The sequence below is a fragment of the Eumetopias jubatus genome, unplaced genomic scaffold (genome assembly GCF_037043125.1).
Source record: "Eumetopias jubatus isolate StellerSeaLion01/CBP00866 unplaced genomic scaffold, mEumJub1_p1.0 scaffold_14, whole genome shotgun sequence".
Taxonomy (NCBI): Eukaryota; Metazoa; Chordata; class Mammalia; order Carnivora; family Otariidae; genus Eumetopias; species Eumetopias jubatus.
Window position 1 is genome coordinate 24196983 of NW_028274820.1, and position 14452 is coordinate 24211434.

At 41.0% G+C, this 14452-nt stretch overlaps 1 protein-coding gene across 2 annotated transcripts in view; it reads right to left on the reverse strand.

Moving 5' to 3' along the window:
* Window positions 1-14452, reverse strand: part of MAGI2 (membrane associated guanylate kinase, WW and PDZ domain containing 2) — a 1300621-nt gene that overhangs the window by 83675 nt on the left and 1202494 nt on the right. For both annotated transcript variants that reach the window (XM_088018616.1, XM_088018615.1), the window contains 4 exons: window positions 10989-11174; window positions 8938-9091; window positions 3515-3734; window positions 2748-2891 (listed from right to left, as the gene is read on the reverse strand). In XM_088018616.1, coding sequence (XP_087874742.1) covers window positions 2748-2891; window positions 3515-3734; window positions 8938-9091; window positions 10989-11174 — 704 coding nt within the window. The remainder of the gene's footprint in view (window positions 1-2747; window positions 2892-3514; window positions 3735-8937; window positions 9092-10988; window positions 11175-14452) is intronic.

Here is a 14452-nt window from a genome sequence, read left to right on the forward strand (position 1 = left end):
ATCCATGGAGTAAAGAGCAGTCTTCTAAGCATCACCTGCACGGATGATTAAGATCTGTGTATGTATCTGGGCCCCAGTGGTATCAAGGGGGAATCTGACAGTAAGAGGAGAAATGGGTCCCTGATTGATTTTATTGGAAAATTTCCAATTTGGTAACCTATGTTATCCAGTTTATGCATTAGTTTAAAATAATCAAACCACTGAGTCATACAAATATTGATCGATCCTGGTCCTTGACAAAATAATTTAAACACATTTGTGACTTACAGGTTATAGCTAATTCCTGATAAGCACAGATGAAGGTAGAAAGCATTAGCTTAAATGATTAAAATTTGATAATAAACATTAAAATAAGATCTGATTTAATTATGTGCTATGATGAAGAACAACCATGCAGATATAAAATAGTTACCTAATTCTGACAGTAGATAATATGGAACACCTTTGAACTTATGTGGTGAAGTTGTCCCTTTCCCAGACAGGCAGTTAGTCACTGGTCCATGAGTGAGAAAATCCCCCAAAACATTTGAGTATTAAATATAATCCATAAAGAGCAGAAAAAAAGTCTTCCATCCATCCTTGCTAAGTTCCCAGCCTTAATTTAAAGATTGGAGATAAAATCAACCAGTAAAATTTTATCCATGGGATTTCTGTGACTCCCAAGTGGTTCCTTTTCTTTGAGAATTAAGTGCTGGAAATATATATATATTATAGTCCCAAATAAACTAACCCATATTATCTCAAACCGGCCATAATAATTCCTTTTAGATAGCTTGTACACAGAAGAATAGGTTGCTCCATAAAACTGGCATGGAAAATTATAAAATATTGCTTATTTTTATAATCTATGAAAAGAAGTTAAAACACCATTTTCTGAAACCCAGGTAGAGGACTCATTTTTATCACTTGCCAGAAGGAAAAGCTTCTTTCATAAAATTGAGCACCTGCCTAAATTCTAAATTCTAAATTCTAAATTCTAAATCTGTGTTTACATGGATTAAAAACCTCAAACTGCTGGAACAGGATGGAAATCTTCGACAAGACCTGGGGGGAATTAACAAAGCCGGAGCCACACACATTCTATCTTTGTCATACTTTGTCAAGTCAGCTTCCCTCTGGCTCAGTTAGAAGTTCTCAAGCTTCACCTTGCATCAGATTCACCAGGGGGAGAATCAGACAATGTTGACCCCACTCCTAGAGCTTCTGATTCAGTAGATCTGCGGTGGGGCTCAGAATTTGCATTTATAACATGTTCCCAGGTGATGCTGATGCCGGAGACCCAGCAGAGAATGAGTGCTCTGGTTTGAATTCTCTAAGAAAGAATATTCTTTTTACAGGAGAGTACTTCCATATATATGCTTCTATGCCCTTGGGAGTACTGGATATATTAGCAGCCATTTAGATCATTTGTTAAAAAACGTGGCCACCGTTTGGAACCCACCACACAGACCACGTCTGAAGCGGGGGTAGGTGGGCTGTCGTCTCTCCTAAGGGTCTGGTCACTTTGCTCATGGCCTTCGTGCTGTGTGGCTTTCACCTGCTCTACAAAGATTTTGGTTTATTTAATCCCTTGTGAGTTGGCTTTGCAGCACGTTAAGATAGCGCCCTTCTGTGTTTAGGGAAGCCGGGTCACCTAACCTAAACCCTATACAGATGGTGTGAGAAGAGGCTCAAGGCAGGGGCTGTCAGGCTCTAGAGTCAGCCCTTGCTTGGGTTCGAAGTCCGACTTGGATAATTCCCAGTTGTCAAAGAATTGAAAAGGAGGGAGAAAAATGGACATGATTTATGTTCTTCCTACTTTTGCACTGGGGATGATTCATGGACTTGGGGATGAAAATCACAGAAATGGTAGACTTGGCGGTAAGAATAACAGATTCATTCAGTTATTTGGGAGCAAGTGGCTGGTGGAGCTCAGCCCAAGAATCTTGAGGTTCTGGAAGCCAAGAACCACAGCTTTTCTGTATTAATTTAAAAGACAACGAGGGAGCGCAAGAATGAATTCCAGATTTTATTTATAAGCACATTTATTATGTGCTTACTAATGGCCATTTTGCAGAAAGAGAGGCAGAGAGAGACACTGACTAGTATTCTATATTGTTATCAAGTTTTGTCTTGTACCTTTAGATGAAGTCAGTTGCCCATTAATCAGATGCCTCAAAATCGCTATATATTAAAAAACTCCACCTCGACTTACACTCTCATTGGAATATGCCACCATTTTTAAGGACAACATGTATCCAAGAAGCCTAGTCCCCTTTTGTTTCCAGTATCAAAGCCAAGAGACCAGTCAACACAAGAGAAATCTTCCCAAAGAAACACAGAACCATTTGATTAATAAACCTGGAGTAAAGAAAGCATAAAACAAAAAAATAAATTTCAAAAGATTTACTCTTCGAATGAAAACTAAATATCATCAAACCATAGGAAAGATTATGGATCTGTGTTTTTACTTCAAGCTGTTTCTTAGGTTACTTTTTACATTTTCTTTAGTTTGCTCTTCAGAGAGACTGTATCTTTAAAACACTACAATGAGATTTGCCAATTGGAAGGCTATACGCAAGAAAATGAGAGATAATACAATTCTTAAATAACGTTTGACCAAACGTTTAGAACACTGAGTCATACAATGGAAAGAAGGCAAGCCCTATGCCGAGCCTGCTTGCTGAATCGCCTGCTTTGGCACTCTGGTACTACAGTGGGTTCTTCTTTCAGAATTAAGCAGTTCCATAAAAAGAGACTGTTCTTACCCTCATCCTGCCATTCCTTATTGCGGGCCCATCTTCTGCCAGTCTCAACACGTACAAATCCATTTTGTATTCTCTTCCTCCACGAATGCTGAATCCAAATCCTTTGGCTCCTTTCTCCATGTCCACAGTGAAATAATCAAAATCCTTTAGAGTTGGGGAGAAAATGGAATAAACAGTTGTTAATATTAGAGAAGCTTCTGTGGTCAGTCTCTCTGTTCTTCTCTCTTACAGTTAATGTGTCCCCAGTGACGTAATATTGTGAGAAAAAATAATCTGATTTCACCATCTCTAAAGGCAAGATGAGATTCCAAAGGTTCAAGAAGATCTGAATGCAGCTGCTTTGGTCATTAAAAAAACTACTGTGGGGGCGCCTGGGTGGCTCAGTTGGTTGAGCATCTGCCTTGGCTTCAGGTCATGATCCCAGGGTCCTGGGATTGAGTCCCATGTCGGGCTCCCTGCTTAGCGGGAGGCCTGCTTCTCCCTCTGCTCCCTCTCTATCTCTGTCTCTCTCTCTCAAATATATAAAATCTTAAAAAAAATAAATAAAAAACTACTATAGAGCATGTTTACTTTAGTATTCATCCATTTACTTGGCAAACGTAATGACTGCATATAGGCCTGAGTGATATTCTCTCTCCTTTGAGTTTCTCATTTCCTGCTGTTGAGTACCATAAATAAATGTATCAGAGTTGTATTTGTGTGTGTGTGTGTGTGAATTACAGGTTTGCTCATTAGGAAACTGAAATGTAATGGAGTCTCTGAGGTACCTGGGGCTGCCTATAGTCCGCCAGAGGGTACTGCCTAGTGTCAGGGGAGTGCTGCCTGTAGTCCAGCAGGGGAGGCTGCCTGTAGTCCAAGGCTGGGGGTTGCTGGTAGTCCCCTCCCGGGGGCTGCCTGTAGTCCAGTGGCGGCTGCCTGTAGTCCGTGAACGGAGGCTGTCGGATGTCTGGTTTCACATCTTGCCTCGCTTTTACTTCTGACCTGTAACTAAATAAATGGAAATGGGATTTGCTCCGATAGCTCAGCATTCTGAGGAGATTAGAATGATCACATGACTTCTAGGCACGTGTGGGCCACACCTCTTGGTGGTCCTTTTGCGGGCTCAGGACTTTGAGAAAACTATAGATGATAAGTATTATTTTAAAATCTTTGACAAATGCCATATCGTATACATTTCATGTGGCTCCATAAGACATCCAGGTAAACACGATGGCTCTACCAGGGCTTTGTGGAAAAGAAGTCATGGATATCCCTCTTTGACTCTGGTTACTTAAAAACTTGTACAACTGTAGCAAATCTAGGGAGCTAAGCACTTAACTATATCTCAAACTATCAGTCTGTCTCAACACCAGTGAACCAACTCTATCAACCTCTCTCTCTCCCACACACCATTCATTACTTCATGAAAACACCATTAAAGTGACCTCTAAATACTCTATAAATATATAATTAAGGGCTATTTTAACCTGCTAGGTTGGGTCTTTTTGACTATCTTATAAAGGTTAAAGGAATGATAGCAAAGTCTAATTATCAGCTATAAGTCAAGTAGAAAGTCACCGGGTCATTCCAAAACATACTATATAGAGTTGAAATATTAGGTTATAACTATTAGATCAGTATCAGGTGCTATTATCAGATACTATCATGGCTGTAAGATGAAAGGGAAGGCAAATATGTTTATGTCCAACATTTGTCTCTTTCTTGTTTCTAAATATTACTTACAGTACCCCCCCCGCCCCACCACGGGGGTTACATGCCAAAACCGCAGATAGTACTGAACCCTGTATAGACTATGTTTTTTCCTATACGTACATACCTATGATAAAGTTAAATTTGCAAAGTAGGCACAGTGAGAGATTATTAACAGTAATAATAACATAGAACAATTATAATAATATACTGTATTAAAGTTATGTTGAGTGTGGTCTCTCTCTCTTTCAAAATACCTTCTTGTCCTGTACTCACCCTTTGTGTGAAGATGTGAGCTGACAAAATGCCCGAGTGATGAGATGGAAGTGAGGGGCATGACCTGGGCACTAGGATTACATTGTGCAGCGTTAGGCTAGGCTATTACTGACCTTCTGACAATATGTCAGAAGGAGGATTATCTGCTTTCTGACCGTGGTTGACCTCAGGTTACTGAAACCATGGAAAGCAAAACTGCCGATTAAGGGGGGGCTAGTGTACTCACAAATAAATACAGAAACCAGAGCTGTTTGTTTAGTGCTGTTCTGTGAATCCAAACTGCTCTAAACTGAAGGGGTTCCCAGTTCCAAAAGGAGACTAACATAGCTAATGCCTGCCATTATAGGATCATTCATAAGGTAAACTGAAAAGTTATCATTACAGTATAAAGGCCACTTAATTCTGTAAATCATTGTCTATTGTCACAGCCGCAGTCCATAAGGAGCTGCTCAGAAATCCAGGAAGATTAAAAAGAATACATTCTATCTAATGATAATTTTATCTAAAATTAATATAGAGGGTTTGAGGAATTGAGAAAATATTTAGGACCAAGGAAGAACTCAAATGTGTCAGGAAAACAGGATCAAAACCAGTAGAATTTTTATCTTTAAAACCAGATTTTTTTTTTTTTTTTTTTACTGGCTTGTGGTCTCACTGATGCTGATTACGACTAAATATTTTTAAAAATCACTCACCTGAACAACTGCCATTAGTGCAATCTAATATTTGGTGAGGATACACTAAGAATGTCCAGCCATAGATGTATTTATCTGGGGCTTTTGGAAGGGGGTTAGTAATGTTGTTATCTCAATCAACACTTTGAGCAGGTCCCGTTTGTTACTTCACCCTGCAGATGGGACACATTCCTCTTGGGAACTGCACAATTTGGGCTTTGCTTTATACCTCAGCAAGGTGTCCACTCCCCGCCTGGGAGTGTGCATGCTGAGAATGGAATTATTTAAATAGGCTTTGAATACGATGCTTAACCACACAAATGCATGAGTTAAAAACAAAAGGAACCCAACTGGCCAGCGTTTGTTGGCATGTGTTGACGCCTTCCTAGAAAATTGTTTGGTTGATCAGACGTCACTTTATTTTCACGATCCGGGTGGCAGGGGTATGCCATATCCATCACATGCTCCCTTTCCAACCAGATGCATCACGGGGTGTAGCAAAAGAGGGTGACATGTAGAGTCTCCCCAAAGACTCCACAACAGCCCCAAATAGGACCTGTTAAGATGCAACAGCTGTTAGCCAAGCCTGCCTCCTGGTGCTCCCCCTGCATTTGACCCCAGGGCAGAGGGTCAGGATTTTACGTTGAATTGCACATCGAAAAGCCTTTAATAAGGAAAATATACTTAAGTTTTTACGAGCGTTGCTAACTTTTAAGTGAACGATACCCTGGCTTGGGCAAAAATTATGTGGCTTTGAATGTGTGAAACACTCTATTTTCAGGAAAACTCAGGATTATTAAGAAAAGAATACAGCCTCTTTAAACTTCCTTTACTCATGAAAGGAGGTCATCGGTGTAACTCTCTGTAGTTATTAATTCCATTATTGAAGAGATTTTAGAGATAATAAAACCAGATTTCTAGTGGTAAATTCTAGCAGAATTTTATGGTTATGAGCAAGTTCCAGAACTAGGAAACACTGCCCGTGGTAAGAGATCTTGTGGTGGGATTTTGCCTCATGGGGGCCTTTTAAGAATTCCATCCAGCTTTAAGCATCTAGGGTTCAAAGTCTGTGAAAGAAGTCAATTTCCAATGCCCTTCCACTGACCTTGCCGTGTAAAACGCTGTCAAATATTAATTGCCCTTCCCCGGGAAGGTGAACTCTGCTATTTATACTTTGTTTTGAAATATGTTACATAGTGGCTCTTTCGTTGCTTTCAAATAATGCTTCTCTTCCAATACTGTTTTGCTCATGTCCATATTAAAACTATTTTGTTTCCTGAGCATGCACCAAGAGGATGTTAAGGGACACATAAATAAGGAGAGGTGGGCAGGGTGTCAGTAGGAAGCCACAGTGAGAGTAAATAAGATGGGATAAAATATTCATTCATCCTGAATTATAAAACAAAAATTTGCAAGCAGATTGCCATTTAATTTTCTCCCACCTTCCCGGGGAACCTGGCTTGATTTGACATGGAGGTAGGGGGGCACTTCCTGAACAAATGAACTAATAGGAGACGCATCCCGGGTGCTTGGCATACAAGATGTCTTGGAGACATCTCTAGCCCGATCTAGAGAAAGGCAAAGAGTTCCTGATACCCTGACCATCTTTAAATGCAGCTAGGAACATGATTCTGGGATCTGTAAGATTATCAAACTCTTCATTCACATGTAAACGAGCCAACCGCTAACAATCCTCAGTGAAGAAAGGTCCGTCTAGGAGTCGGCACTTTGCAGCCTTTTAATATTAGTGAAGCAACAATAGCTAAGAACTCTGGGAAAATTCAGTGCCGATTTATAAAAATTTGAATCAGGTCAATCTGTTAATCACTGGATTAGGAAACATTTTATGCTGTAGTCAGGACAAAAAATATTCCAAAGACTGTTGCTTCTCTGCTAGGGGCCAACGAGTCCCACCTGTGAGCTAGTAGCAGTTGGGGAACGATCGTGACCTCGCCCAAGTGTTATTCTCCCCACTGAACCGTAACACGCTGGGGATGAGATTACTCACCCCAAAGCCAGAAGCAAGAGCCCACATCCCAGGTTGTCTGACTCTGGAAAAGTGAGACGGAATTGCAGCTGGGAGATTAACAGACAGTGGCAGAGCCATCAGAAGAGTCTGAAGCTGGCTCAGAGACCACGTGCACTCAGCCCCTTCCTCCTGAGTCTGAAGGGGGTCCCGGGGAAAGCCCGCACAATCTGCTGAAACAGCACACAGTGAAAGCGAACACATCGGTGGCTTATTACTGAGGCACCCAGGACTTAACTCCTTTACGGGTGGTCAAATTCTTACCTCCTTATCATTTGCTTTATGGTCTTTAGTCTTTTTCCTTCCCTGAAATATTAAACCCATACGCAGCTGAGGACAACAGACATTTCCCTTCCCGTGAAAGCAAATGGGGGAGCTCCGAGTAGAGAGAGCAGGGCTTTCTGGAAATAACACCTGTGGCAGAGGGAAAATATTTGCTTTGCGACTGTGTGAGTGATGAACCCACAGAGTTCTGAGACTTGGAAATTGGGTCTCACTTCATCTTCACCAACATGGGAGGCAGGAGCTGGGAAGCAGATGTTCAGAAAACTTAGAATTATGGAAAAGACCCGTGAGGGTTTTATACACGGAGGTGTTCCTGTGGGTTGTTCTGTTTTTCTCCTCTGAGAGAGGGGACACAGCATGGGAATGTGTCTTCATCTCTTTCTTTAATGGCTCAACCTAACCCAGGTTCCCTGTCACACACGAGTCGCGATAAGAAGACAATGCTGTTCTTATAGGGCATCCTTTTCTCCTGGAAGTGCAAAATGCCTTATTAGTTCAAGATGTGGAATGAAAGAACCTCATTAGATCATGGTAGGAGGATATAAGGCAAAATGCAATACAAAATGCTAACGTTTTTTAATGCTTACAAGTCTGTCCACGCTTGCCTCTCTCCATACCAGCATTATTCTCTGAGCCACCACCTTCACTGATCCCAGGACATCGGCAGCCATCTCTAACTTCTGAATAACTTACATCCACCCTCACCAGCCTCCAGTCAACTGAGAGGCCTTGGAAAGCAAATCCAGTGATGTTAATCTTCAGCATAAAACCCATTCCAGTGACTTCTCACTACACTTAAGATCAAAATCTTTACCATGCTTCCAAGACCCTGTAGATGGGCCCTTAGCACTCTCACTGGCTTCATCTCAAACCATGTTCCCTGACCTCTTTCCTCACTACGTTGACCTTTGGCACGCTCCCTCCTGCCAAAGGGCCTTTGTCTATGTTCTTCACGTGGGACTCTCTTCAATGTGCTCTTCAGCTTAGTTAGCCCTGACTGATCAATAATTGCTCATCACTTCTTCAGGAGAGGTTCTCTTAATGTGAAGAACAGATACTTGTATTTGCTAAAAACATCACACTTGTGACTCACACACAATCTCAAAATCACAGAAAGGTACACATAGCGATTTCTACTTTATGGAACTTTCTCTTCTGCCTGTGTCTTGTCCTGTCCCAAACTCTCCTTCTCCCCAACCCCCTCACCTCTCTGAGTCAGAAAAGCCAGGGGAAACTTTACCTATTTTCATGTCCTTGTGGCTGAAGTGGCTGAGGAGGAGCTGGCTGGGTACCAGGACTGTTGGGGGTGGCCGGGCTTGGCTGGGCCAGAGGACTCTGCTGGGCCATCGGGCTCTGCTTCTCTGAGCTGGGCGCCGAGGCTGGGCTGTTGAGCTCTGCAAAGGGGAGCCAAAGTGGCAAATGAAGTCAGGTTGGCATCTGATAAAGGGCAAGAGGTGGCCAGAGGTGGGAACTCTTTGCCGCCTCAGAGGACTCAAGGCTTTGGGTATTTCAGTTTCCATTAGACTTTAAGATGGCGGGTTAAACCTATCAATTATCCAATCAAGTTCCAGTACCATTCCCAGAATTAGTATTATGTCATTAGTTATAAGTGTTGCTGAACAAGGTTATAAACAGAGTCTCCTGTCATTTTGTCTGGAGAAAAGATTACGATTAAAAAAAAAAAAAACCAACCCGTTAAAACCATGAAAAAATAATCCAAAGGAGTTAGCTCTAAAACATATTCCATTTTTCCAGTGTTGCCCCCTGACAGAAAACATTTAAGCCACTACTTTTTGGTTGTAATGACAAGTCCTACTGGTATTCCAAAGTTTGGATAAGGAGCTAAATATAACCGAAATAAATGCTTTTCACAATCTTCTCTCTAGTTCCTTGTTAGTCTTATTGTTTAATAACCCCCTGAACTCCATGGTTCTTCAGAAAGAAAAAAGAACATCAGACAGAAGAATGTTCATGAAGTTGTTCTTTGTTAAAACAGCTTCTCGGATTTTCCTGTAATAGCATCACATGTTCCACTGAAATTATCTGTGTATGATGTGATAGAAACAGGACAGACATATTTCAGCCTGGGGAAAATGGAAAAGCGAGTCAGATTTTTAGTGAGCAATCTTGCTTAGAGTTAATTTCCATCGGATATTTTAGACATAATGGTGTCAGCAGGTAACAGATTAAAAACACCATGGTCATTTTCTGTTCTGTTCTTTTTATTTGGTTGGGTGATCAAAGGGAGGCGATCTATTTCTTTACAAGTCACCCTTCCCCTTTCTTCTCTGACAGCCCAGATTTTAAAATTTCTTTTCCCCTGGAAGGGTTTCTCAACCTCAGCACTGTTGACATTTTGGGCCAGATAATTCTTTGCTGTGGGGGCTCTCCTGTGCCCTCTAGGATGGTTAGCATCCGCCCTCTACCCACTAGATGCCCGTAGCATCCCCATCCCAATCGGGACCATCAAAAATGTCTTTGAACCTTGCCAAACATTCCCCAGGGGGACAAAATCATCTTAGTTCAGAACCACTGTTTTATACTGAAAAACTGCTTGGTGCCTCTGTGGCCCATAGCCCCAAAACGGAATCAGGAGACTGAGTAAAACAGAGGGTACCAAGGGGAGCCACCCCATCCCTCTCCACGTGGGATGCTGTGATCCACTCACCAGTGAGCTCCACGGACTGCATTCTGGAACACCGTTAGTGAGTCAGCAGCTACAAACCAGTAATGAACCCACTGTATTTGGAAACGGTGACTTTGTGGAGAATGGGTACTTAGATCCTTGTGGCCCTCAAGGCATGGCTGTGAGTTGTGATGCTCACTACTCTTCAAGCCTCAGGGGGGAGTCCTTATACAGAGAAATTCAAAAGACTAGGTGGGAATTTAAAATTCTTATCAGATGCAACGTTTTCTAAATGAGCTCTCTTTATACCACAAAACTTCCTCAAGCTTTTCAAAAATCAATCTGACTTTGAAGAATCCTCCAGAGCTCAACCGTTAACATGAATACTTTTCTTTTTTCTTTTTCAGATTTGTGACTCTATCATCTCTGTTGAATGGGTTCTGGCTTATTATCACCATAAAAACAGTACTTCCGGGACCACAGGGGATGATTGAATAACCCAGTGTCTTGGGAGTCACACTATTTATCTATAATGTTACACAGCTTGATCCCTGAATGAAACTGGTACTGAGTAAACGGGATCTGCATTTTTGCAAACGTGGAAATAAGAATCCACTTTGGCCACTCTGGCACTCCATGGATGGTAGCCCGGCTCAGGCACTCACCCTCCTGAGGAATGATGCGGAGGGTGACACTGAGACCTGCGTCCTTGATGAGCTTCACGATGTCTGCATGAGGCATGTTGATGATGGACTGGCCGTTCACTGCCAAGATCCGGTCTCCCACTTTCAGTTTTGCACAACGATCTGCGGGACTCCCATCGATGATGCGTCCGATTTTATGGGGCACAGCTAGAACAATCCCCAACAGAATCAGATATCAGGGGTGTTCCCAACACATGTTCTATCTTTGAGTCCCAGCCCCACAGGAAACAATGTGATGGCATAAATCTTCCTTTCATCAGTAAATTTGCCTTTTGAAATCATAATCACACCTATGAAAAGGGGGTCCTGTGAGATCAGAATTTCTAAATTCAGGTTCTGTGCAGTGGAACTGGATGGACCAATTCCAAATACATGGACCAGGGGTTCTCACACTTCTGTGCATCATAATCACCCAAGGATTAAAAATACAGCTCCCTGGGCCTTACCCCAGCCTGGTCCATCAGAATGTCCAGGCAGCAGGTGAGAATCATGAATTTTTAAGAAGCTCCTCAAGACATTTGAAGACATACAAAATTTTGAGAACTGCAGGCATAAACTATTGTGAGCTCATACCATAGAGACAATAATCCACAGTTTCAGAAAGATACGATAAATGCCAAGAATTTAATTTCTACCCTTTTCCATTTTACTGAGAGAAGAAAACAGGGAAGGAAAGAAATCTATATTAACATGGGCTGTCGCAGCTGGTGAAGAAGCTATGCTCAATCTCCCATCAGTTACTAAGTTTCAGTTTCAAGGTTGATGCAATTTTCAAATCTTACCTCTTCTTTCTGATTTACTTTATTAAGTGGTGCTGAGATCTTGCTAATGCCTGATGCATAACATATTTCATCAAATCTAAGATGCCATTACGACCTACTTTTGTTTTAGGGAAAGAAAGAAAGAAAGAAAGAAAGAAAAGAAAGAAAAGAAAGAAAGAAAGAAAGAAAGGGAGGGAGGAAGGAAGGAAGGAAGGAAGAAAAAGAAAGAAAGAAAGAAAGAAAGAAAGAAAGAAAGAAAGAAAGAAAGAAAGAAAGAAAGAAAGAAAGAAAAAGAAAGAAAGAAGGGAAAGAAAGAAAGAAAGGGAGGCAGGAAGGAAAGAAGGAAGGAAGGAAGGAGGGAAGAAAAAGAAAGAAAGAAAGAAAGAAAAAAAAGAACTCAACTCTTCTGATTAAACAATGACACCCCATGGACTGTAAGATGCTGTATAATTTTTTAGATGTGAAAATAAGAAAATGTGCATTGGATTGATCAAATAGGGTATATGTCTCTTTAAAACAATGAAAACTTATTTTCTTTTTTGTTACTTATTTATATATGTAGGCACAGGCCAGGTACATGAGGATAAAGATTTTTTAGCAGGTTGACTTCTATTCACTGTAAATGTGTGAATGCCTGTAAGGATAACTATTTCTGGAGTCGGTATCAATGGCACACAGAGTCCTTTAACGGCCCCCCTGCCCCAAGGAGTTGACAATCTAGAAACCTGTTCCTTTTCCTTTCTCCCTTCTAGACAGGGAACCGCAGGCAGGAAATCACCTGTCAGTGACTCTGCGTTGTTGCTCTCCCCGTGGACATCAGCTACTGACTTATCTGCGTAAAGAGGCAGAGACACTCCACCATTTGTTATGCTCCAGGAATGTCTGTTCCCTGAACTCTCAATCTTATGTATGTGTTACAGCGAAAGGCAGAACATCAGCTAATAACCACAGTAAGGAAGGACAATCAGTGAGTTAATGAACCAGGACCTTGATCATATTTCCATTGCGAAAGGTTATAGATAGCATATGAAAATATTGGGTGAGCCCGTGTTTCTGAAGTCAAACGCATCATGTTGGATGCGTTTATTATTTTTATTATTTATTTATTTATAGTTTATTATTCAAAGGGAAATCAGTATAATACAGATGCCCTCATTATCTGCCTTGAGCCTTACATGCGCGCACACACACAATTATAACTACATTAATATATATACAATTTTATCCTTAACAAATCATGTGAGATACCCGATGACATTACTACCACATGTTTAGAGTGGAAGAAACTGAGGTATAGTCACTAGCAATTTGCCCAAGGTCACAAAGTCCATCCACAATTTAGAATCCCTGTCAGATTCCATAGGCTTTGCTCTTAACCACTGCACCACACTGTGTCTCTTGACTTTGTGGTGTCTTCTCTCCACGCAAGCACTTGCTTCATGAGCACCCAGTGCTTGTATTTGGTGAGTGCAGCCTGCCTCTAACCAGGGAGTCACAAATACTTCACCAGCGGCCCTCATCCAGCGGAGAGTGGGAGGGAGAAACTTTGCTTGAAGCTGGTTCTTTGTGGCCACTGTCTTTCGATGGGAGGAGGAAGGGAGAGGGAAGAGAGGAAGGGAGAGGAAATTGGACAGCTCCTCAGATCCCTTTTACTTGGGACTTCACATCATGGTGTCATTCCTTTATTTGAAGTCATTTCTTTGGGCATTAGAAATACATTTGAAATGAAATTTAAAAATACACTTTAAGACACATACAGCTGGTATTTGGATGATTTGCTATTTTGAATTATCCATGCCTCTACTCCCCTCCATTACAGTGGATCATTTAGAATCTACTGGGTATAAAACCCCAAATGTTTCAAAATATAGATTTCACACACACACACACATATACACACACACACATGCACACACACACGTGCTCAACAGCAATAAAAAAAACAAGTTATTTCACACACACACATATACACACACACACATGTGCTCAACAGCAATAAAACAAAAACAATACGTTATTTCACACACACACACACACACACACACACACATGCACACACACATGTGCTCAACAGCAATAAAAACAAAAATAAGTTATCATTTGTTAGTTTCCAGGCACTGTGCTAAGCACTTATTTTAAATCCTTATGGCAACAGTGTGAAGTAGCTATAAAAGTATAATAATCATGTTTATTGTATTGTTAAGAAAACAAAGAAGTGTCAAAGCCAGAATTCAAACCTATGCCTATACCTTCAAACCTTCGGGTTATTCCCTCCTTTTTTTGATATATGCCAGGTTGGAAGCAATTTGAATTATGAGGACTGAGGGAATGGTTGGTAAGATTTAGCTCAGGAAAGTGTGCTACTTGAGATTTTGTGATGAAAATTTCATTGTAAACAGATTTATTTGCTTATAATGATAACTCTTGGGTTCAAGGCCATTTTCACTTTACCATGGCAGGTGGAATCAAAACTAAACTAAAATAATAAAAACTAAAATGAAATAAGGAAAACTGAAATCAGTCCTATGGTAGCCACTTAGGATGATTGAGTGGTTTACATAAAATTAGAGTGAGTACACAATTTAAAAAAGGTCTGCCCATAATTGCAAGTATCTGACATAGTTTTGTTAAAATTGTTTTCTATTGGCATTTACTTTAGTAAAA